At 37.8% G+C, this 26,134-nt stretch overlaps 1 protein-coding gene across 2 annotated transcripts in view; it reads right to left on the bottom strand.

Moving 5' to 3' along the window:
* Nucleotides 1-11,259: 11,259 nt before the first annotated feature.
* Nucleotides 11,260-26,134, bottom strand: part of AP4E1 (adaptor related protein complex 4 subunit epsilon 1) — a 68,088-nt gene continuing 53,213 nt past the window's right edge. For both annotated transcript variants that reach the window (XM_043919245.1, XM_043919246.1), the window contains 5 exons: nucleotides 24,462-24,720; nucleotides 20,495-21,052; nucleotides 19,290-19,480; nucleotides 15,240-15,397; nucleotides 11,260-14,347 (listed from right to left, as the gene is read on the bottom strand). In XM_043919245.1, the coding sequence (XP_043775180.1) occupies nucleotides 14,187-14,347; nucleotides 15,240-15,397; nucleotides 19,290-19,480; nucleotides 20,495-21,052; nucleotides 24,462-24,720 (1,327 nt within the window). In that variant the 3' untranslated portion in view covers nucleotides 11,260-14,186. The remainder of the gene's footprint in view (nucleotides 14,348-15,239; nucleotides 15,398-19,289; nucleotides 19,481-20,494; nucleotides 21,053-24,461; nucleotides 24,721-26,134) is intronic.

Genomic DNA, 26,134 nt, shown 5'->3' with positions numbered 1-26,134 from the left:
CCTGGTGGTCCAGTGGTTCAGAGTCTGCTTTGCAATGCAGGGGATCTGGGTTTGATCCCTGTTTGGGGAACTGGGATGCTGCATGCTGTGGGCAACTGGCCTTGCATGCCGCAATGAAAGATCCCAAATAATGCAACTAAGATCTGACGTGCCAGGGCTAAGACCCAACACAGCCAAATAAATATAAATAAATTTTGGTGTGTTGTTTTTTTTTTTTTTAAAAAAAGGAAAATTCCCAGCTACAACTGCCAATACTGGGGCAAGTTCAGCTCAGACCAGCCTACCAAGGAGTTTTTAGCCTGGAGTTGCTCCAGCAAAGCCCTCTGCTTGTGCCCTTCTGGCCTGTTGAGCAATGTCTGCTGATGCAAGACTTCAGAGCTTCATTCTGATGGGAAGATTTAAAAAATCCCCTTCTGCTCCCCTTTCTTAATCAACACTTAGCAGCCACAATAAGGGGCTCTTCCTTTTGATGCTAACTGCACTGCCTAATTGTAGGATCATTATCTTTAATAACCTGGCCAGACCTAAAACATACAGAAGAGGGTTCTGTGTCTACAAAGAGTGACACATGCCTCTTTGCTCCAAATTTAATACTGAATTTGATCAAATGCCTCAGGAATTCCTAGCATAGTGTAGGAGTGTGTCCTTCATGAAATCAAAACCTGGTTAGGGCATTACCTCTTTTACAAGAACTAAATTTACCCTCTTGCCTTAAGTAACTAGGAAGCTGGAGAAATTATATAAAATTGTTATTTGTTGAGACACTGAAAACAACCAGCACGAGGCAAATTTCCCTGAGAGAAGGGAAACGAAAGCAAAGCAAGCCCTGTAATCATCTCACCTTACTATCTGGAAGCAGTTTTCAAGGCCCAGGACACAGAGGAAAAGTTCTAAAAGCTCAGGGAGGCCAGAAGGGCTAGATGTGGGGATGGAAATCGTTTATGTTTCCACCAGCCAAAGTGCTTCCATGATACAGAAATGCAATCCTCAGAAAGGTGTCGCTTTAGCGGAGGATAATTTAACCCTAGACTAAAAACTGTTCTGGACCAAGCATAGTAAGTCTTTAAGGCGGATCTTGAAAAGATCAATCTGATTCCAAGTGCCTTAACCAAACACCAAAACAAATCCCAACACCATGTAAAAGAATACAGTAAAATCCAGCACTCAACAATGTCTAGCATCTAGTTTAAAAAAATACACACACACACACACACACACACACACATATATATATACACCAGACATGCAAAAAAGCAGACAAAATAGGACCAATAACAGAAGAAAATACAATCAATAGAAACAGACACAGGTCGCATATACACTGGTTAGCACTCTGGACTCTGAAACAGACACAGAAATGACAGAGATGCCAGAATTATCTGACAAAGACATTACAACAGCTATTAAAAATACACTCCATATGTTCTAGAAGAAAACCTGAGCATGATGAAAAAAACTTGAAGATATAAAAAAGACCCAAATGGCACCTCTATAGAGAAGAAAAATATTATGTCTGAATTTAAAAACATATTAGTAGCATTTTAGACAAAGGTAAGTTAGATATAGGAAGGAGACAGAGACAAGAACAAATAGATATCAAATTCTTCTAGAAGTTGAGGAAAATCCTTCCTTTTAAAAAGACATAATTCTCTCAGAATTACCATCAAAGATTAAGATTAACAGATTTAATATAAGGATTAGCAGCAAGGAAGGAACTATCACAGATTGTTTTTTCTAGATTAGACCTTTGTAGGTCCATAAATTGAGATCTTGGTTGAATGTTACTTCCAAGACAGCACTATCCTATAGACATATAATAGTCACATATGTAAGTTTAAATTTTCTAGTAGCTACATTAAAAAGAAATATGTAAAATTAATTTTAATGATATATTTTAGCCTAATATATTCAAATAGTACTTCAATATTATTAACAATTTTAATATTTTATATTTTTTGTACTAAATCTTTAAAATCCAAAGCCCATTTTATACTTAAAATACATCTCAGTCCTGACTGGCCACATTTCAAGGATGCAGGTACCACATCTGGCTAGTGGCTATCATACTAGACTGCATAAGTCTAAGCAGTTGCATTAGTCAGGGTCATGCTAGGTATTGTAACAAACTCAAAAATCTCAATGGCTTAACACAATCCAAGACTTATTTTCAATTTGGGTTACAGTCCAAGGAAGTTAAGAAGGAAAAGAACTCTACCTCATTCAGGGACTCAAGTTTCTTAAAGCCAGTGGCTCCATTGTCTCCTTTCTGGAGACTTTCACTGGATTCTCTTTATCCAGTCACCTAAAAAGCAGAGTAAGGGCATCCCACTAAAGCAGCAGCAGCTATGAGTGCAAACTCTCCTCGTAGCAAATCACCATCATACAAGTCACATATACACTGAAGACCTCCTTTTGTACTACAGGTGCTAACATTCAGCTGGCCACACCAATGAGAAAGGAAGGAGAAAAGAGAAGGGGAATGAAATATGCTGAACAAAGATCTATCACAATGTGGACGGTTCAATTTGAAAAACCTCTGAAAGAGGAGAAATTAAAGCTGAGCAACTGATGTGTTTTCCTCGCCACTGGTAACGGTAGCCTTGCTGCTCCCATATTCTCTAAGATATAGCATGGACTAATAATAAGCAAAAATATAGTGTGAAACATGGATCATTACAGAAAATGGCTCAGACTGCATTACTAGGGGCCTCTTAATGATCTACCTTTGTTAGAAAACCCTGTTTTAAACTGTAAAATAAAACACAGACACAGAAAACCATACTATACAAATGGATAATTTCATACATTATTTTTTCAAATTTTATTGAAGTATAGTTCATTTACAATGTTGTGTTAATTTCTCCTATATAGCAAAGTGACTCAGTTATACATATATATATATTCATATTCTTTTCCATTAAGGTTTATCACAGGATATTGAATATAGTTACCTATACTATACAAGAGGACCTTGTTTATCCATTCTATATATAGTTTGCATCTGCTAATCCCAAACCCCATCCTTCCCTTCCCCAACCCCAGCCCCACTGGCAACCGCAAGTCTGTTTTCCGTGTCTATGAGTCTGTTTCTATTTCACAGATAGGTTCATTTGTGTCATATTTTAGATTCCATGTATAAGTGATATTATATGGTATTTGTCTTTCTCTAACTTTCTGTAATACGATCATCTCTATGTCTATCCATGTTGCTGCAAATGACATTGTTTCATTATTTTTCATAGCTGAGTAGCATTCCATTGTGTATATACACCACATCTTCTTTATCCATTCATCTGTCAATGGACATTTAGGTTGTTTCCATATCTTGGCTATTGTAAACAGTGCTGCTATGAACACTGGGGTGCATGTATCTTTTTAAATTATAGTCGTTTTTTTTTTTGTTTGTTTGTTTGTTTTTGCACACAGGGCTTCCCTGCTTGTTCTATATTGCTGCTGCTGCTAAGTCGCTAGATAGGTCTAATTTTTGTAACTTCCTCATGCATCGAAATGGGATGTGTAGAAATCCAGAGAGTCTTTTACAGTGCTGTGTCTTCTCAGACTCTCGACCAACTGATACCACTTCTTCAAAGCACTCAGTGAGCCTCCCATGGGCAGGTAGAGACGGCTGAGCCTTGGACCCCCTTCAGCTTCCTCTGGGGTTGATCTCTCCTACTTGTTCTCAGAGAAAACATTCATGAAGGACTATCACTAGTGCCAAGTACAAGGCCCACATTCAAAACAATCGTCAGACTAGTGATCTCTCCGGAAGAGCGTCCTGTCCACAGAGGCTCATAGCCACTCCCTGTGTCTGCAGTGAAGGGACCGCTGAGCCGAGTTTCCTGCTCTTGGTTTGAAACAAGGGAAAAGCAGACTCTCTTTCCCTCCCGGAAGGATGTGGAACACAGCTGCCTTGAACAAGTCATTCCCAAAGTCTAAGGACCATTTCAGTCACGTCCTTGGTAAGACAGAGAAGCCACTCACTTTCGTGTAGGAGGGGTCTTTGGAGTCTAGGGTCAGACTCTGTGATGAGCGAGCAGAGTTGTTGCTTTCAGTGTTCATGAATTATAGTTTTGTCTGGGTATATATCCAAGAGTGGGATTGCTGGATCATATGGCAACTCTATTTTTAGTTTTTTGAGGAACCTCCACAGTTTTCCATAGCAGGTGTACCAATTTACACTCCCACCAACAGTGTTAAGAGGGTTTCCATTTTCTCCACATCCTCTCCAGCATTAGTTATTAGTAGACTTTTTAATGATGGTCATTTTGACTGGTGTGAGGTGGTACCTCATTGTAGTTTTGATTAACATTTCTCTAATAATTAGAGATATGAATGTCTTCTCATGTGCCTATTGGCCATTTTTTTGCATATCTTCTTTGGAGAAATATCTACTTAGGTCTTCTGATCATTTAATCAATTGGGTTGTTTGGTCTTTGTTACTGAATGGTATGAGCTATTTGCATATTTTGGAAATTAAACCCTTGTCAGTCACATCATTTGCAAATATTTTCTCCAGGTTCATAGGTTGTCATTTCCTTTTTTGTTTTTTTTCATGGTTTTCTTTGCAGTACATAAGCTTGTAAGTTTGATAAGGTCCCGTTTATTTTTGCTTTTAACTTGAAAAAATTATTTTAACAGGGAAACTGTTATAATACCACCCAGGTCAAGAAACAATACTTTGCCAACCACCCCAAAAAGCCCCTGCATGCATGCTAACTCACTTTAGTAGTGTCTGATTCTTCGCGACCCTATGGACTGTAGCCCACCAGGCTCCTCTGTCCACAGGATTCTCCAGGCAAGAATACTGGAGTGGGTTGCCATGCCCTCCTCGAGGGGATCTTCCCAACCCAGGGATTGAACCCAAGTCTCTTGGGTCTCCTGCAGGGGCATTGTGAGGCACGCTCTTTACCACTAGCACCACCAGGGAAGACACCCTCCCCCACAAAAAGTCCCTCAGTGGGCCTAATTCCAATCACAGTCTTCCCCCTGCCCAAGAGTAACATTACATTTATTACAATCACTTCCTCGCATTTCTTTTAAATACCCAACTGTGCATCCCTAGACACTACAGTTTAGTCTAGCCCATTTTTAAGAAACTTGACATGTTTCTTTTAATGTAAAAACTCCATCCCATCCCTTTCTTTTCCTTATTTGTTGAAGGTTTCTAGAGTTTTCCAGTCTGAATTTTGCTGACTGCAAACATGTAATGTAGTTTAGTTTATTCCTCTCTCCTCTGTATTTTCAGTTGCAAGCTGGCACCTTCATCCAAACACTTGAACAAACTCAGATTATTCTATCACTTTGGTTAAGACTGTAGGTGATCTGTACTCTTTCATCAGGAGACACAATTTAGCTACTGTGTCCTTTGCTGTGACTTTAGTGGTCTTTGATAGATTCTTTGCTATCTGGTATAAAAAATATTTCAGGCTCATCTTGTATAATTTCTGTCCCAGACCTGGAATCAATAATTTCTCCAAGAAGCCTTCGTTTCTTTTAGGGGAAAATCCAACTGAGCAACTAAACCACCAAACCACCACAGTATAACAACATTCCAGGACCACAACTAGGCACCTGGGGCATATGTGTATGTGTGTATCCTCAACACAAAATGAGAACTACAGAAGTTATTCACCATCTTCTATATTATTTCTATACTTACTTTCCTTACTCTAAGACTCCTGGTCTCAAGGATACAGACCATGATAAAATTGAAATATCCCACCATTAATCTTTTGTTTTATCCTACATGGTATCAGATAATATTACCACTATTGATATAGTTACAAAAAATATTTTTGATTTTGCATATGCTTTTTCTATTTCACCCCCTTCTTTCAGCTGTACTGCGTCTGCATTGTCAGTGCACACAGCCTTTACATACTCTATCTTCTCCTTTTCACTTATTCCTAGTTCTACAAACAGCCATATACTTAATGCTTACAACCAGCCCTTATGAATCTCATTTCTAGTAGCTTCCTCAGGAAGGGTTCACAGGGTTCATAGGAACCCTATAGGATTCCTATAGGATTCCATAGGGTTCATAGGAACAATATTCCTTGACTACTTATATGTTGATAGTTTGTGCTTGTTAAACTTGGGGATTAGTTTTACTAAGCATAAAATTCTTAGTTCACATCTTCAAGTATCTAAAATATATTATCCTATTTTCTTCTGCCATATATCATTTGTCAAAGTCTGATGATAAGCTGTTTTATAAGTCACTTGCTATTTTTTCTTAGATGGTCAAGGAATTTTTCCAATTTTTATGAGTTTAGTAATCTTACTAGAACGTCTTGTCTTGGTATTTATCAGCTGAGAGTCTCAGGTACACAGCATACTCTCTCTCGTTTCAAATTATTTTTAATTGTACTTTCAGGAATGTTCCCTTCAGTTACCATGTTCAGGATTTGTTTTGGTCCTGTGTTTTGGAATTTCTCCTTCAGGAACTCCTAAAATCCATATGCTGAATCCTCTTTACCTATCTTCAATATTTGTTGCTTTCTCTTGAATATTCGCCATTATTTCATTTATTTAAAAAATATATCATCTTCATACTGTATTTCCCTAAGGCATTTTTTTGTGTGTTTATTCACACTTGTGACTCTTCTAGTTGCTTTTAGTTCTGAGATTTTTTTAAAAATTTAATTTCTTCTCTAATTTATTACTTCATTTCAGAATTTCGACAGCACTAATATATGGTTGTTTTCTCACATCTTAATTTTTAAAATCTCATCTAGCTTGTTTTGAAACAGTAGGCTAACAGTTTTGATCTATTTTGTGAGCATGTTATACTAGTGTACTTTTATTTTCTGTAGGGATATTACCCCACCTCTTAATATCACCCTCTCATACATAATAAGTTTATATGGGATTTGATCATAGTATTTTTCTGTTGCCTATATTTCCTAAATATTTAGGGACATCATTGAAAACAGCTTTTCTAACTTCATGAAGCTTTCCTTTTTCTGCTTTTTTTTAAAAATTATGTTAAAAACTTTGGCAATTCACCTTCTGATGTTTCCTGGTTCCACTAAATTTCTTCACTTTTATCTGAACTCTTTCTTTCATCTTTACTGCCCACTCTTTTTTCTTTTTTCCATAATGATGTTATTAAACTCATACTTTAAGACATTGAAAGATTATAACATGAACCACTATGTGCCTTATGTCATCTCACAGTAATCCTATAAGGTAGGTATTATTATCCCCCCTATGCAGAAAAGAAACTGGGGCACAGAGTGTTTAAGTATTATGCCCAAAAGCACAAGTTTATAATTAGTGAAGCCAAGAATTAAAATTTGACAATCCAACTTCAATTCACATGTTACCTAACAATGTCTACAGTACTTTCCTGCTTGGATGTGAGGGACCCTCATTTCTCAAATCCTACCATGCTACCATTTTAAGAGCAAGCCTAAGCTTGCTAAATTCAAACACTAAGCTGCTACTGTCACAGAACCTACAACTTTTTGTACATTCACAGAAGATTCCTCCTCTGTACCTACCCTAATCTTTCCAAATAATGCCATTACTTACCTTCCAAACACTCAATAGCTATTCTTAATCAGTCTCCATTGCAGGAAGGAGTGTGGGGAAAACATCACCAAAAACAATCCCACTGAGGAAAAGTAGGGTGACACAGACAGCATTTAAAACAGGGGTTCTCAAAGTTGGCTGCATGTTGTAATTATCTATGGAGTTTAATAATAGCATGAGCCTATCTCTGATCCCTCAAAGAATCTGATTCTGGTCTAGGGTATGGGATTTTAAAATTATCCCCAGTCTCGTGGATTGCACAATGATTTTGTGTTGTGTTGTGTATTAGTCGCTCAGTCATGTCCGACTCTTTGTGACCCCATGGACTGTAGCCCACCAGGCTCCTCTGTCCATAGAATTCTCCAGGCGAGAATACTGGAATGGGTTGCCATACCCTTCTCCAGGGAATCTTCCAGACCCAGGGATCAAACCTGGGTCTCCTGCATTGCAGGCAGATTCTTCACCATTTGAGCCACCAGGGAAGAATACCATATTGTATATTTGAAATCTGCTAAGACCCTAAGTGTTCTCACCACACACACAAAAGTAACTGTGTGAAGTGATGGATGCGTTTTAATTAATTTGACTGTGGTAATCATTTCACAATATATATTAAATCATCAAACTGGACAACTTGAAAAAAATCACATTGCACAATCTAAATTTTTTTGTCAATTGATGCCTTTTCCCCCCACGCCACCAAGCAATTCTGAGTGGAGGCAAACTGGCTTGTTCTACCAATTAACTCTATTCTGTCACTATACACCTGGAGACAGAATCAGATCTTCTAAGTTAAAGGTTCAGTTCCACAAGACTGCTCCCCTTCAGACACCAACCACAAGTCCAGGTTGTCAACTACACTGCTGACCCAATGACTGTAAACTGGAAGGTCCCACAACCCACTTCTCAGGTTCAATTAATTTGGAAGAGTGGCTCACAGAATCCAGAGAAACATTTACTTACGTATACCAGTTTATTATAAAGGATACAGATGAAGAGGTATAGAGGGTGAGAAACAGAAGGGTCCCAAGCACAGGAATTTCTGTCCTCACTGGAACTGGGGTGTGTCCCCTCCCAAAATGTGATATATTCACCAACACAGAAGCTCATCAAATCCCTTTGTTCAGTAAATTTTTTTTTTGAGCTTAATCTCCAGCCCTCAAATCTTTCCCTTCCTTGAGGTCAGTGGGTAGGGTTGAAAGTTCTAATTCTCTAAGTACTTGGTCTCTCTGGTGACCAGCCCCTTTCTGAGGCTATGGGTGAGCCACAGTCCAAAGTCTTTTAACTCAGGTGTGTTCAGAAAGGCTCTGTATAAATAATAAAAGACACTACTATTGCTTCTGGAAGTGAAGACTGGTCCAATATTTGGGTTCAAATAATTTCACCTTTCCTTTAAAGGCTCAAAAATTCTTCTACCTAACCCCATTAACCATCAACTAAGATGAAAAAACTAAGTTCTTACACATTGATATCCATGATCAATGAGGACCAGTTTGCTCTAGTCACGGATACTGCCCTTACCTTTATTAAATTACAAGGCAACAAATCAGACCAAATGCCCCTCCCTAAGAATATATATATGCCTTGCCTCTGTTCCTATTTGTCATAAAGGGCGGAGTCAGCCATTAAGTATGTACACAATTAAAGTGTGGAGAAGATGTGCAATTAAACTTCTAACTCCTTTTCTCTCATGAAAGCATGAATAATCTCTAGGCTCTAGTCTCTATCCATTTGGCCTAAGACCTGTCAGACCCCATCAGGGAAAAAACTTTCTGAGGTCAGCCATTTAGTCACAAAGGCATCTTAAAGTTTAAGAAAGGAAAAATACTCATCCACTTAGGAAAATAGTTTAAAACAACTAAAGGAAATTGAGTCCTTCTCTTGGAGAAAAGCCCACAATCTAGCCACAATCAGTTATGAGGACCCACTAGTTTTCCAGTGTTATAAGTGTGCCAGTAAACTTTGACTTTCCCCACACACAGGCCCATCCTCTCTGCATCCAGGCCACAATCTTTAAGTGCTCATGGTTCTCTGGGACTCATTTTTGGGGGCATCCTCTTATCTTGGATCCATGTACCTACCATAACATTTCCCGTGTGATACAAATGAACATTTCCTTTTCTTGTGCTCTATCCCAGGCGGCCTGTTCTTTCCCAACTTTCCTAATGCTGTTGACCTTTTTAATATCAGTATAGTTGTCTCTCCCATTACCATAGTTCTCACGTTTCTAAAGAAATGGGTGATACTAATTTAGCTGGTAAATCTGCCTTATATTCATTACCTCCCTATGTTTAATTTCACTGACCAAATGTCTACCACTTTTCATCCTAGAAAAAGTTCTTCTAGACCAATAAGAACTCATGAACATCTGACATATTATAGAAAAGTTCCCCTTCTCCAAGTCATAATTTCTATCTGTAATCACATTTCCTTCACAGAGAGATCTCTTAAATGACATGGCACATTCTCATGGGACTTAGACTGGTAAGGGTCTCTTCAACTGGTCATATTTCTCCTCCCCTACCTGGTACAAACTGGCACAAGTTATTTCCACTGGAACCCTTTTCTGCTGACTTCTATCTCTAAGCCAGTCAGTTCCCTTTTCTTTATTTCTGGGAGAGCTACAGGATTACTAAAATCAATCCCTGGATATTACCAGGTCTCAGATAGCTCAGTTGGTAAAGAATCCACCTGCAATGCAGGAGACCCTGGTTCAATTCCTAGGTCAGGAAGACACCCTGGAGAAGGGATAGGGCTACCCACTCCAGTATTCTTGGGCCTCCCTTGTGGCTCATATAGAAAAGAATTCCCCTGCAATGCAGGAGACCTGGGTTCGATCCCTGGGTTCAGAAGATCCCCTGGAGAAGGGAAAGGCTACCTACTCCAGTATTCTGGCCTGGAGAATCCCATGGACTATATAGTCCATGGGGTTGCAAAGAGTCGGACATGACTGAGCGACTTTCACTTTAACTTCAGATTACTTATTTTTAGGGAACAGGTCTTTTTAGTCATTCATTCAATACACTGTCAGGTACCAGACAAAAGGGACATAAAAATACACACCTGGTTCCTAGCTCTAAAAAGCTCACAGCCTCTTATTATGCACATACATAACAAGTAAATTTCATATAATCATTACCCCTGGCCCATTTGGCTGCAGGCCATCCTTCTTTTTAATGGTGTGAGGCATTTAAACCTCCTTTACCTTCTGTGCCCAAAATATCAGTTTCAAGCCCCAGAACATTTTCCTGCTGTGCATTATAGCCAACGAGAGTCATCTGTAAGTGAGATTTAAATATCATTTCTTTGTGTCTTAGGATACACAATGCAGAGATGGCCAGGAGACTCAGAGTCTTTAGATAAGAAGTCACCACCTGACTTACCGTGTTTCTTGCATCTTGAGATGAGGCAATATAGAAACAAAACACTGCTTTGAATGCTCTGGTCAGGCTAGGATGAAAGCAGGGGATATGGACAAGTTCCTGAGGATCAATCCATGCTCTAACCTGTCAGAAGCCCAGAAAGTTTTCTCTGAACATCATAAAGAAAGAGCAGTGTCTTTACTTTTAACCAATTATATGACATGCTTTGGGGCTATAATAAGTAAATCACTCTTTTCATCCCATTCCAATTGCTTCTGCTCTTTTTAGCTAATGCCTATCAAATCACTGAAAAGTATTACTTTTAGATGGTAAAGAATATATAGACCAAAGAACAACAACATAGATCACTTTGCATTTATTACATGTTTAACTGAATTTTTTCAAATTACAGAATTCAACTCCAAAATAAGGCAACTAATGCCTGGAAAGCTGTTATTCACTTGCATTTTTCCCTCCTAAAATTTTAAAACAAATGAAAACAACACCTTAAAAGACATGTGAATAGGTTCAGTGCACTTTCAGTGGCTCACAAACATGAGACAAAGATCACATTAATCCATAAAAAAAAAAAAATTGCTTGATATTTTAAAACACAAATGACATGAACTAAAATAAAGGAAAAAATAAAACTGCATTTTAACCAAAATTGTTTCCGTAGATTATAGAATATTTTTTAAATACTGCTCCTCTGCAGAGCACATGCTGTGCTTGGCATGCTTGGCACATCAGCACTTGGTAACTGTTCAGCTTCCATCTGCAGTTTTTTTCAGAAGGACCCCTACTCAGGGCCCACACTCCCCTGCGACTAATCTACTCCTCCGGTGGAAGCCTGCTCCTTCTTCCTCCACTGTCTCTTAAGGCTTTCCTGTCTTCCCTTTATTCTCCCCAGATTCACACTCATCGCCACCTGTGTTCTCAGCAAAGATGCCCAGCAGAGAACTCACCAGCTGCATCTCCCCTCCACAAGAGCTCTCACTCCAGATGTCGCCCCTTTACTTGACTGAATTATAAGATAAAGAGACGATCTTGCCCACAAAAAAATTCGTTCTTCCTACTTCATCGTCACATCTCCTACAATGCAGAAAAAGCTGGTGATGCCTGATCTAGAACTTAAAACATTCATTAGTTTAGGCAGAATATATACTGCTCTGAAGTTCTTTAAAATCTACTCCTTTCTATTATTGTTTTTAAAAACCATAAAAATATAAAAATGTAAACATTCTATTAAACATTCAGCAGAAATCCTTTTATCCTACTTTTTATGCAGTGGGTTCAGAAAGAACAAAAGTGACACCACGTTCCCTCTGACAGACGCAAAATCATACTCCCAGCCCTAACCTACCATTACACATTTCCCACCATTAGCACTGGAGGCCAAGCGTGTCTCTCCTGACAACTGCTGCTGCCACCCATGAACACCCTGTAACAAAGCAGCACAACAGCTCACTGTAATCTCTCCCAGCTAGCTGTCCACCTTACATGTTGGGCACCTTACATCCACTGCTCCACACTCCACCCAGACGTGGTGACCACACAAAAGGAAGCAGGGACACAAAAATATGAAGCACCTCTTTTGCTACACTCTACATTCCTTCGCAAAGTGAGAGGGCACTTCCTATCTCTTTGTCAGAGTATCAACAGGACAAGGTGGGGTGGGAGGGTGCTGCTGACAGAGGCAGCAATAAAGAGAAAGCCAACAGTGTCCACACTCTCCCGTCATTCATATTCCTGTCATCATGACACTGCTGGGAGCTTGAGAATGAATCTGATCTTCTATTCAAAAGGAAAAACCTACTCAGGAAATTCTAACCACTTCTCATTGCTCTTGTAGCAAGGTCTTACTGCATGCTTTTTTAGAAGCATGAAATTAACAAGGTGTTTTTTTAATGAGTAACTTAAAAATTAATTTCTTAATGTGGCTTTTGTTTTTAGGAAGAGATATGCTAAACACAAATAACTAGTGAAGTCTATCAGCTTTGGGGAATTCCCTATCAGTTATGATTAATGAGACAACCTAAAACCACAATTCCACACCTGGGTGATAAACAGTACCAATTAACCAGAGTATTAACTACAATATGACTTAAAACTATATTACCTGAATAGTTTCTACCATGAAGTATCAGAAAAAGTGAAATAATAAATATTTTCCACAGCACCATAAGGTTTTATAAAATACTCTGTTTTTAACATAAATGTATAATCTTAAGATTCTGGTCTATCATTCAAATTAGGCTTAACCTCTTTTACTGATAATAGTTCTGACAGAGGTCATATAGGCACAACTGTAACATGAAAATCATGTATTTTACTGAAGAATCTGTATGGTAAACTTAAGACTATCACTCTTCTCATTTCATCCATTGAGTACTAGTGGATTCAAAGGCCAGGAAAGATGGTTTTGTCATTTGTACTCTATTCACAAATTTTAATGTGCCAAAAAAAATCTAAGTGGTAACTAAGATATTTGCCATAAGTGAAAAGTCCTCTTATACCTGTTTACTTTAGTACTGTGTGCTCTTACAGGTTTTGTTTCTAAATAATAATATTATGTAAACGGCTCTGAGTTTTTAAAACAAGAATACAGTGATTCATTTTGAATTTTAAAAATTAATGCAAGTGGAAAACAAATTTTGTAGCCAAATTGTTTGCAATTATGTGTATCAAGTTATAATAAAAACTGTACCACAGATTGGATCCCTCAAAATCCAACGTGCTCATGGGTCTCCTGAAGTATTAGTGTGTGCTGTGCCAACTTAGCTCAATACTGATCTAAGCAAAACATTATTGAAAGTAATGACTTGCTGACCAAAAAGCATACACTGCATTTCAAAGCCAAATATGAATTCGATCTGGGATTATTAAGTTCAGGTCTCCCCTCCATTAACGCAGAGAACTGAGACCTGGCTTTACTATAAATCAGCTTTAGCACTAGAGTAAATCTGCTATAAAATTATTTATAACAAAATAAATTATTTTCAGACCCTCTGCACTAAGTGATATATATAAATCATTAGCAGTTTATAGCATTAGCTTAGGCCGCTTTTTCAGGACCCAAACCTACTGTACAATCCTGAGTAAAAGGTTAGGGGTACAGTTTCTTGGGGATCTTTCTTGATCAGGAACCATAAAGAAAACACATAAAACCACAACCTGTGATAATCCCCATTTTCATTAGAAGTACCATTAATCCTTTTTACTTTGGTAAATAAGTTTTTCTATGTAAACCATTTATTTTGATGGAGTAAAATATAAGCAGAGCTTTTGCTAGGATCCCTCCATCACTTTTTGACACTGATAAAGTAAATAGTCAGGAAGAGTAGAACAGGAGGATCTGAACCACAGGGCTAACATGTCACCATGAACTCGAAAATGCAGCAAGCAGGGGATGGATGGGAGCAGTTGACAGGCCAAGAGCCCTTCATTACCTACAACAAAACAAAATCAGAAATCCTTTAATTCAAAAAGACTTCAACAGACAGTTCTACAAAGTATATACAAATATCCAATAAGCACGTGAAAAGATACTCAACAACACTGATCATTAAGAAAATGCAAATCAAAACTAATGATTATGAATAAAATGAACACTACTTCATACCCGTTAAAACAGCAATTATCAAAATTCTACTTTGGGGTATATAACTAAAAGAACTGAAAGCAGGGGCTCAAACACAGATTATTTGTATACCCATGTTCAAAGCAGCATCATTCAGAACAGCCAAAAGGTGGCAGCAAACCAAATGTCCATCAAAAGATTAACTGACAAATGAAACATGGTGTATTCATACAATGTGACTATATTTAGGCTTAAAAAGGAAGGAAATTTTGATACATAACATGGATGAACCTTGAAGACATTAAAAGTGAAATAAGCCAGTCACAAAAGGACAAATACTGTATGAGTCTACTTAGATGAGGTACCTAGAGTAGTCAAATTCATAGAGACAGAAAATAGGATGGTGGCTGCCAAGGGCTACAGAAGAGAGGCAATGGAAAGTCAGTGCTTAATGGGTACAATTTCAGTTAAGAAAGAGGAAAAGGTTCTGAAAATGACAGTGGCAATGGCTGCACAACAAAATGAAATATATTTAATGCCACTCACCAATACACTTAAAAATTATCAAAATGGTAAAATTTTGTTATGTATACTTTACCACACAAAAAAATCTTTTAATAAAGTCTGCATTACACACTTATCAAAAAGATGTTATAAGAGGATATACAGCCCTAAGAAATCAGATACTTTTAAGAGTTTGTTTTCTGATTGTAAGAAAGGCCCCATAAACACAAGATTGCCTTCTCAAAAACTCTACAAACCTATAATGTCAACAACATGAAGTCTTAGTTCCTGTTGCAAGGCCTTTAAGGTAGAACTCAGAGCAGCTTGAGATTCTGACATCTTTACATTTTGTTTCACATCATTTGCGAAGGACAACCAAAGTTTACCAAAGTCTTCAGTCGAGATTTTTAATGGCCTGAAAATAATTGTGAAAATTAGATTTATGTCCATAAGAATGAAATGATTCTAAACAAATACATTTCAAATAACTCATGGGAATAAAAAAAAATCATTACAAATCTAAATCCTATGAAATCTATGTTTTTTAAACCAGATATGATCAGAATGCTTACTATCATCCTCTAACTTGAAGACAATGCTGAAAACAGATGTTATTACAGAACAAATGTCTTTTCAATACATCACCCAATTCTTTTTCTGCTCATTAGTCATTACAGTAAAATTTCACCAAATAATTTCATGAATCATTCAAATATAAAACTTTTCTTTCATGTATACTTTAGATTAGAGCTTCCCAGGTGGCTCAATGGGTAAAGAACCTGCCTGCAATGCCAGAGATGCCAGAGATATGGGTTCAACTCCTGGGTCGGGAAGATCCCCTGGAGAAGAGCACAGCAACCAACTCCAGTATTCTGGCCTGAAGAATTCCACGGACAGAGGAGTCTGGCATGCTTCAGACCATGGGGTCACAAAGGGTCAAACATGACTGAAGCAACTGAGCACATATACTTTAGATTTGGGGATGAGATACTCTATCAAAGTCAAAGTCATGTACAAAAGTATGAATACAAAGATCTAGAACCTTAGGCAAACTGGACCAAGAGAAAGAATTTTAACAAATATAGTTTTTAAATGGTTCAGGCAGCTAAAGATCAAATAGTTAACACTGGGATATCCCGGGAAGAATGGGAAAGTTTTACATTCTACTTATATTTGTCTATAACTTTTAAATTCTTATAATAATTAAATATTGATTTTATAATTAGAAGAAAAAATTTTAAGATATAGAGGATTTTACTCATAAGAACAGAATTGTTTGTGGCACATATGCTGTGCTTCCTCAGGTTACTAATGTTCACCATGGGACATAACCTTCATAGTCACAGAATGTAAGTTTTTTCAAGGCTGGATTTTATCTTTTCAGCACCACAGGTATAAATACATACTCTTTGACAGACTGATAAACATGTTCTCACTAAAAGACTTTGAAGAATGGGCAAAAATTATAGATGGATGTGTGAAGGTTAAAAAAATTTTTTTACAGATATTCATTGGTATTCTACATTCTTGGTTCAGGCATGCTTCATTTTAAAAAATGTTTGAACACAGTACAATATATTCATAATACTAAATGAGAGCAGAAAGTTTAAAAGGTTTACAATTATGTGGGTAGCACTGCACAATGCTAGTGCAATAACTAAATACTGTATGTCTAATAAAAGCTTAATAACTTTACTGGTCATAGCAAACACCCTCTTCCACAACACAAGAGAAGACTCTACACACGGACATCACCAGACGGTCAATACCAAAATCAGACTGATCATATTCTTTGCAGCCAAAGATGGAGAAGCTCTATACAGTCAGCAAAAACAAGACCGGGACCTGACTGTGGCTCAGATCATGAACTCCTTATTGCCAAATTCAGACTTAAATTGAAGAAAGTGAGGAAAACCACTAGACCATTCAGGTATGACCTAAATCAAAGCCCTGAGGATTATACAGTGGAAGTGACAAACAGATTTAAGGGACTAGATCTGATAGACAGAGTGCCCGATGAACTATGGAGGAAGGTTCATGACACTATACAGGAGACAGGGATCAAGACCATCCCCAAGAAAAAGAAATGCAAGAAAGCAAAGTGGCTGTCTGAGGAGGCCTTACAAATAGCTGTGAAAAGAAGAGAAGAGAAAAGCAAAGGAGAAAAGGAAAGATATACCCATTTGAATGCAGAGTTCCAAAAAATAGCAAGGAGAGATAAGAAAGTCTTCCTCAGTAATCAGTGCAAAGAAACAGAGGAAAATAACAGAATGGGAAAGACTAGAGATCTCTTCAAGATGATTAGAGATACCAAGGGAACATTTCATGCAAAGATGGGCTCAATAAAGGACAGAAATGGTATGGACCTAACAGAAGCAGAAGATATTAAGAAGAGTGGGCAAGAATACACAGAAGAACTGTACAAAAAAGATCTTCACGACCCAGATAATCACGATGGTGTGATCACTCACCTAGAGCAAGACATCCTGGAATGTGAAGTCAAGTGGGCCTTAGGAAGCATCACTATGAACAAAGCTAATGGAGGTGATGGAATTCCAGTTGAGCTGTTTCAAATCCTAAAAGATGATGTTGTGAAAGTGCTGCACTCATTATGCCAGCAAATTTGGAAAACTCAGCAGTGGCCACAGGACTGGAAAAGGTCAGTTTTCATTCCAATCCCAAAGAAAGGCAATCCCAAAGAATGCTCAAACTGCCACACAGTTGCACTCATTACACATGCTAGTAAAGTAATGCTCAAAATTCTCCAAGTCAGGCTTCAGCAATACATGAACCATGAACTTCCAGATGTTCAAGCTGGTTTTAGAAAAGGCAGAGGAGCCAGAGATCAAATTGCCAACATCCTCTGGATCATCGAAAAAGCATGAGTTCCAGAAAAACATCTATTTCTGCTTTACTGACTATGCCAAAGCCTTTGACTGTGTGGATCACAATAAACTACTGAAAATTCTTAAAGAAATGGGAATACCAGACCACCTGACCTGCCTCTTGAGAAATCTGTATGCAGGTCGGGAAGCAACAGTTAGAACTGGACAAGGAACAACAGACTGGTTCCAAATAGGAAAAGGAGTACATCAAGGCTGTATATTGTCACCCTGCTTATTTAACTTACAGGCATAGTACATCATGAGAAATGCTGGACTGGATGAAGCATAAGCTGGAATCAAGATTGCCGGGAGAAATATCAATAACCTCAGATATGCAGATGACACCACCCTTATGGTAGAAAGTGAAGAACTAAAGAGCCTCTTGATGAAAGTGAAAGAGGAGAGTGAAAAAGTTGGGTTAAAGCTCAACACTCAGAAAACTAAGATCATGGCATCCGGTCCCATCACTTCATGGCAAACAGATGGGGAAACAGAGGAAACAGTGGCTGACTTCATTTTTCTGGGCTCCAAAATCACTGCAGATGGTGACTGCAGCCATGAAATTAAAAGACACTTACTCCTTGGAAGGAAAGTGATGACCAACCTAGACAGCATATTAAAAAGCAGAAACATTACTTTGTCAACAAACGTCCATCTAGTCAAAGCTATGGTTTTTCCAGTACTCATGTATGGATGTGAGAGTTGGACTATAAAGAAAGGTGAATGCTGAAGAATTGATGCTTTTGAATTGTGGTGTTGGAGAAGACTCTTGAGAATCCCTTGGACAGCAAGGAGATCCAACCAGTCCATCCTAAAGGAAATCAGTCCTTAATATTAATTAGAAGGACTGATGCTGAAGCTGAAACTCCAATACTCTGGCCACCTGATGCAAAGAACTGACTCATCTGAAAAGACCGTGATGCTGGGAAAGACTGAAGGCGAGAGAAAGGGACAACAGAGGATGAGATGGTTGGATGGCATCACCAACTCAATGGATATGAGTTTGAATAAACTCCAGGAGTTGGTGATGGACAGGGAGGCCTGGTGTACTGCAGTCCATGAGGTCACAAAGAGTTGGACACGACTGAGCAACTGAACTGAACTGAAACATTAACATTAGTTTCTCTCAGAAGTTTTCCATAGGTTGGCCATGGAAACCTATACAGGGTCCCCCACACTACAATCATCCATCACACCATTTACTTCCTGTTCATACGACAATTCACAGTTATACATGCATTTGTATGACTGTTCAATGTCTCTTCCTAGAATGAACCCTCCCCTCCCTAAAGGCAGAAGTGTGTCTAGTTTTGAGCTGTTATACTCCCTAGCACCTCATATAGTGCTCTGTCCAGAGAAGAGCCTAGTAAATAGCTGCTGAATGAATGAAGAACTTGAATTAATATTCCAAAAAGTATTTACCTAATGAAATCTAACAGTGATAAGTTTACTGAAAATTCAAGCTGAACAGAGTGAGTATCCATCACTTGGTAAGTTATAAAACCAGACAGATTTCCTTCTGCAAAAGGTTTTTCCATCTGCACACTGTATTGAAAATTTTTGGTGCTTTCTGCTTCTCTTACGGGCAAACAGCATCCAGGTTGCTCAGTGATCTGTAAATAAAAATAAAGTAAGTACTGAAGAAGGTATCAATACAGACTTTCACATGAATACCAATTTTCTATTTAACTGAAGTGGTACAAAAGCATACTATGGTGAGATATTAATAACAAACCACAACATAAGGATAACTGACAACTTCACTTGAGAAAAATTCACTAGCACAGATAATTAAGAAATAATAATATATTGGTCAGAATTATGTAACAAACAGCATTACAATGAAAATGTCTGTGTGATTTAACAACCACCACCAAAAAAAAAACCAACAGTAGTCATGTGGCTCTCAATACTAACTAGTACCAGGTTTTAAAGCTAGGAGAGTTTAAAGAAAAAAAAAAATAGGTATCTTTCCCTCTCATTCTCCACCCTTACTCAAATCAAGTTCTGGTGGTAAAGCTCAGACAACTGAATTGGGTTTTGGTTTGTGCTTTTAGGTTTTTAGAATTAGGTGATTCTAATGCACATCTATGGGCTTCCCTGGTGGCTCAGCAGTGAAGAATCCGCCTACAATGAGGGAGTCGCAGGAGACATGGGTTTGATCTCTAGGTCAGGAAGGTCCCCTGGAGGAGGGCACGGCAGCCCACTCCAGTTCTTGCCTGGAGAATCCCGTGGACAGGGGAGCTGGGCGGGCAACATCCCCAGGGTCGCAGAGGTGGGCACGACTGGAGCACCTAACACAGCAGGGCAGCACAGCGCGTGCGCCTCCAGCTCGGGATTCTGCCAGGCCCGGGATGTCCCACTTAACGCCTTCCAGCTCACAGAAGAAACTGGATCAGCTTCCTCAGTATTCTCCAGTACAATCTTTATTATGTTCCCTTGTCTCTTTTGAATTATTTGTCCCACCTAAAGTAATTTTAAAAATCTGTCACACCTTTCACTCTTTTTGCTAAAGAAACAAAAAGGATGTGGGAGAAATTTATAAGCCATCAGAAGAGTCAACAGCAGAAACATTAAGGAAGCACTGTCTATTTAAGGCAGAAATAATAAACCATTCATTGTCTTACCTTGAAATTTTCTGCAGGAGCAATTTCTAAGTTAGCACTTTTCAGTTCCAAACCACTTTTATTAAAAACTGACCAGACCACCAACAAACAATCATCTTTCCAAATTTTGTAAGAAGACACAGATATGGTTTCATTATTACAGACCTCCATAAGATCTGAATGTATGTGCTCACTAGTTTCTTCCAACAAAGAAGAAGCTAAAGAGATTTCATTGGCAACTGAGGCTGCAGTGGCTTGAGGAGGGTGAAAAATTTCCATGTTGTTATCAGCAAACAAAGATGGTGTAGACAGCCTGCAATTTGAGATTTTCTCAACCAAGGGCAGTTCTGTCAGTGACTCCGAATCCAAAAGTTCTGAACTGAGAGGAAACTTCTTTAATTCTTTGTCTCCTCTATCCTGCAAATTATCCAAACAATAATCTTCTTCATAAGTCACATTTGATGAAGAACTAAAGGAAGAACGGATTATATTTTGATCAGTGGTTGTTTCCTCACTTTTGGTTTCTTTGATTTTTGATTTCCTTCTAAACTTGTGAGAAATGGTATCTGCTTTTCCGAGCTGCAAAGATAAAACATAATAATATAAAAAGAAACCATTCTACTAAGCCATGAGTCAAACTTTTTTTTAATAATTTCAAATGAGCAATGTAGTAACTAGCTAAGGTTCTACATATTAGAGATGGATAAAATGTTAAGCCCTAAAATTCTGACAGCTACACAACTCTGAACTATTAAGCTAAATCTACTTCTCATTAAAAACACATAAAATCAGAAAAAGAAATAAGGTCAAAAAGTCAACAATGAACAATTCTAAGTCTTGTTAGACTTCAGAATGCTAGAGTACAGAATTGCACAAATTAAAAACAGTGCAAAAGTTAGCAAATTTTTGTTTCCAGAGTTGTCCTGTAGAAGCTAAAATACCCTTAAACATAGGGATGGCTCAAACTTTGGTTCAGCAATCTATAATAGTCCTATTTTTACGACCTGTGAGTCAATAAACAGGGAAGAAAAACTGACTTTACCTTAATAATCAACTAGCACTGGCTAACTAGAACACACAGAAGGAAAGAATTCTAAAAGTGACTAGTGAAGTATGTTACAGACTCAGGGGATGGGAACAGCAAATTTGCTATTCTTGAGCTAAGCCTCCCAAGGAAATGGCTGAGAATCCATGCAAAAAGAGTGATGACTCAAGCGACCTCTTGCCTCACAAAGTTCTATCTAAAGTCAGTGCAGCAGACTGGCACTACTTTAAGTTCATCCTCCTGCGTGGCCATCCTTCACACTATTCTGGCTAATCAGAATTCTAGCTCCCTTTTCACATCCTCTCATCCCCTCAAGTCCCAACATCTCTTCCAACTCTCAGCAGGTTAAGTCCATCTCTGACCTTTCAATTCAGAAGTCATCAAACAAGAACTAACACTATATTAACACAAAAATGAAAATAAGTTGAGGGATGGGGGAAGGAGAGGACTTTCATTTCGGGTAGCCATGGAACTTGAATTAGATATGTACTAGACCACTCAATTGGAGAAGGAAATGGCAACCCACTCCAGTATTCTTGCCTGGAAAATCCCATGGACTGAGGGTGCTGGTAGGCTACAGTCCATGGGGTCGCAAAGAGTCGGACACGACTGAGCAACTTCACTTCACTTAGACCACTCGATATTGTCCTCAGATCACTAATGCTGTGGGTTTTTTGTTTTCTCTTTTCTTTCCGTGTTTCATTTTGGATAGTTTCTATTACTTTGTCTTCAAGCATAATGATCTTTTCTTCTACACTATCAAACCTGCTATTAGTTAGAAGCTACACAAGCCAGAAGACATGGGAGTAACCTATTTGTCAGATTACTTAAAAGAAACAGTCAACCTCAAATTCACAACCCAGAGAAAATACTTTTTTAAATGATGGTGAAATAAAAGGCAAAGATGTGGGGGAAAAAAAACCTTTAACCCCCACACTAAACTATGCTAAAAAATTAACTCAAAATGGAACACAGACTTAAAAACTAGTTAAAATGAAATACTCAATATAACCTTGATCTATGTAACTGAAAACATTAAAAATTAGAAAAATAGGAAAAGAATAGGATTGGTAGAGAAAAGCAGCTATCCAAAAGACTTGTCCATTTTGCCCCAGTGAGAGAAAAGTTAAGATTGCCAGGTAATTTTACATGTTACCCCGCATGTATTATTACATTGGAAAAGTCCCTAATGTTGGGAAAGATTGAGGGCAGGAGAAGAGAGCGTCAGAGGATGAGATGACTGGACAGCATCACCAATGCAATGGACATAACTTTGGGCAAACTTTGGGAGATGGTGAGGGACAGAGAGGCCTAGAATGCTACAGTCCATGGGGTTGCAAAGAGTCAGACATGACTGAGCAACTGAACTACAACATTATTACATGTAGTATTAAAAAATAATATATGCTAATTTTATGTACTTATTTGCTTCCCCTCCTTTCTGCATGACGCCATCTGAGTTATAACATAGTTCCTCACATAATTCAGGGCCCCCTGAAACAGGGAAATACACTCTTTTTTTCCAACTAATTCTAGTGATAGCTGAAGAAAAAAGAAAAGTGTGAGGGGTAATGCAGAAAGGATTTAACCTAACTTAAATAGAAAAACATCCTACTTACATTTCTTATTTTGAGCCCACCAAAAAAAAAAAATAAAAGTCTAATTAATTTATCACCCTGAATGTTCTCAGGAGAAATACTCTGAAAGCTATGCACTTTGTTGCGAAGGTAGAAATCCTTCAACACCCGGAAAAAGGCTCACCAATGAGGACTTCATAAGCCTTGGAGCACCCTGACCCTGATGCACTCTGACCACCGAGAACTTGTCCTATTAGTGACAGATCATTCAATGGAAACTTCATCACAGCCTGCCGGAATAGCTCACGGACTCCAGATCAGTCACTGTGCTGCCGAACTACACGTGCTGAGACAACATTAAGATACATTAATTACCTATTAATACTTTTAGGATGAATTCAATTCACTTTTTCTGATAGTCAAGTCTGACAAAAATAAGCTCTGGAAAAGAAAGAGATACAGGCAAAGAATGTAGCCTAGAGACTTGACTAGTGTTGACAGAGATGGAGGGAAAATTCCACCAAGGGAGATGAAGGATGAAAAAAACTGTGATATAAAACTGAACAAAATATAGCTCTAATCATAATTTTGCACTAGATGGGATCATCTGCCCACCAAATGGAAAATTACATATGGAATACGTAGACACTCAAAAATGGCACCTGTCCTTCATGCCACAGTTTATTCTTTTACTAAGAGAATAATATATCAGCATAAAAAGTTTTGCAAATCATCATAATCAAAATTTCTGAATATAATTATCACTTTTGCATAATTCCTTTCAACCTCAATACACTTTTATCTTAACAGTTATAAGCAATATAAAAAAATAATATTCTGGGGGTTTTTTGCTTGATATATATAAGTATTTTTTAATTTTACAGTGCAGTATTTATCATTTTTAATGACAAAGTCATATTCAGTGCTAATATAATTTATGTACCCATTCTCTTAAGACATCTAAATTGATTCCTATTTTTCATTATTAAAAACAACCATTTTAAGAAGTACTTTTTCCATAGACACATCAATATTGTTGAACTATTACTATTTTTAATTTCCATCAAGTCCACTTTCCATTGAGGCCTGTCCTTTCCACCCATGAGGGTGATAATATACATGGTCATATTTGCAACTTAATCTGGACTCTGACCCTTGCACTGACTAAAGAGAACACATGACTGAAGCTGAGCCAGTAAGATTTTCTCCTTCAGGAATATAAAAGGTATGTCACTTATGGCCCTGGAGCTGCAGGAGCCATTCCCAAAATGTGTATAGATTAACAGTCATGAACTTTTGTAGAACCAGTTTTTTTGTTCAAAACAGGGGACATAAGATTCTCAGAGGTATATAACTGACTACTTACCAAATTGATTGTACTTTCTGATCCTAGCCCAACAAACAATGATGATGCCAGCAGCTGCTTTTCTTTCTCCTCTTTAGATTGGGTAAGGACTTGAGACTGATCCTTTTTTGTTACAGTTTGATCTCCATTCTCCATTATTATACTCTCCTGAGGAACTGGAGGGGCTTCCGTTTCATCACCAGTTTTGCTTTCCTTCTTGGGAAGATAGCCCTCTTTCCCCCATAATTTCTTTATACCTTCCAGCTTCAAGCCATTTGTCCTAAGGAGATTGATAATGAAATCAAGTCAGTTTAAATAACTGCTAAACAGTTACCTTCATGAGGCATTTTTTAAAAAACACATCTTTGTTGTCATCTTTTAGAAATAGCTTTCAGATTATACGCCAGAAATAAAATTGAGATTTGCAGTTTTTTAGTTAAAGCCAACCTCCCAGTCAAAATACTTAATGCAACAGAACTCAAGACTCAGTTTAAAATTTCAGATCATTTAATTTTCATTTAACTGTTTGAATAAGACGTCCAAAAACAGAAATACTATAAATCAGTTCCTTTCAATGTATGGACTTTTCAAAATTATCCTTACTTCTGATGGGTTAAAGATCAGAAATGACATAGTCTCATAGCTATAATCACTTAATGAAGGAATTAACACTCTATAAATTCACTACATAAAATCCTGTGGAAAGAAAAAAAAAAAATTCATTCAAATCTACTCCTATGTGTAAATTTACCTTTAATCCAAAAGGTTTTCTTAATGTGAACACAATCTACATTTTCACCTATTATTGCTGTTGTTTAGTCACTAAGTCATGTCCAACTCTTTTGCGACCCGGTGGACTGGAGCCTGCCCAGCTCCTCTGTCCAAGGGATTTCTCAGGTAAGAACAATGGAGTAGTTGCCATTTCCTTCTTCAGGGGTCTTCCTGACCCAGGGATTGAACCCACATCTCCTGCATTAGCAGGCAGATTCTTTACCACTGAACCACCAGAAAAGCCCCATTAACTATTATAATGTACATTAATAAAAATGAATGAGGTTTGACCTATAAAAGATAAAAGTATTAATGATACTTTTGGAAAAAGCATGAATGTGAGGAGTTAATACCTGAGGTGAAGAAGAATAAAGCAGTGATTAGGATTAAGACTCATCTACTGTTGTCCCAAAAGCTACAGCTGCAAATCATAAGTGCAGGCTCAAACAACCAAAGACTGCCTCTACTGTTTTCATTTAAGAACCATGTGTCCTTGGCACCAACTCATGTTAAGTATCTCTGCCATGATCTAAAACTGCATTTTTAAAATTTGCGCTATAAGATAGGCAGACCATGAAATGACTCTAAAATAAGATTTCAGAAATATCTGTACTGATTGTTATTCTACTTCAATTTGTTGGAATCATGGTCAGTTTGATTTTCTGTAGTACACCAGAAACAAAAAAAGATCATTATACTTCATACTGAGTGGAGAACTAATGCTATTAAGTACCAATTGTCTAAAAGAAAGTCTTACGTTAATAAAGAACACCCTACAGGATATCAGTTCATTCCTACTCAACAAATTTTACTGTTGAATGTCCCCTTAAAAATATCTTCATTTCTGTCTTTCAGGTACCAAAGAGTTTTCTAAAAAGTTAAAAAACAAACAAAAACCTGGTATTTATCTATCAACCCTTTCA

This window comes from Cervus elaphus, chromosome 12 (assembly GCF_910594005.1).
Source record: "Cervus elaphus chromosome 12, mCerEla1.1, whole genome shotgun sequence".
Taxonomy (NCBI): Eukaryota; Metazoa; Chordata; class Mammalia; order Artiodactyla; family Cervidae; genus Cervus; species Cervus elaphus.
Note: the sequence above shows the minus strand (reverse complement) of the source record. Positions and strands in the feature narration are given on the sequence as shown.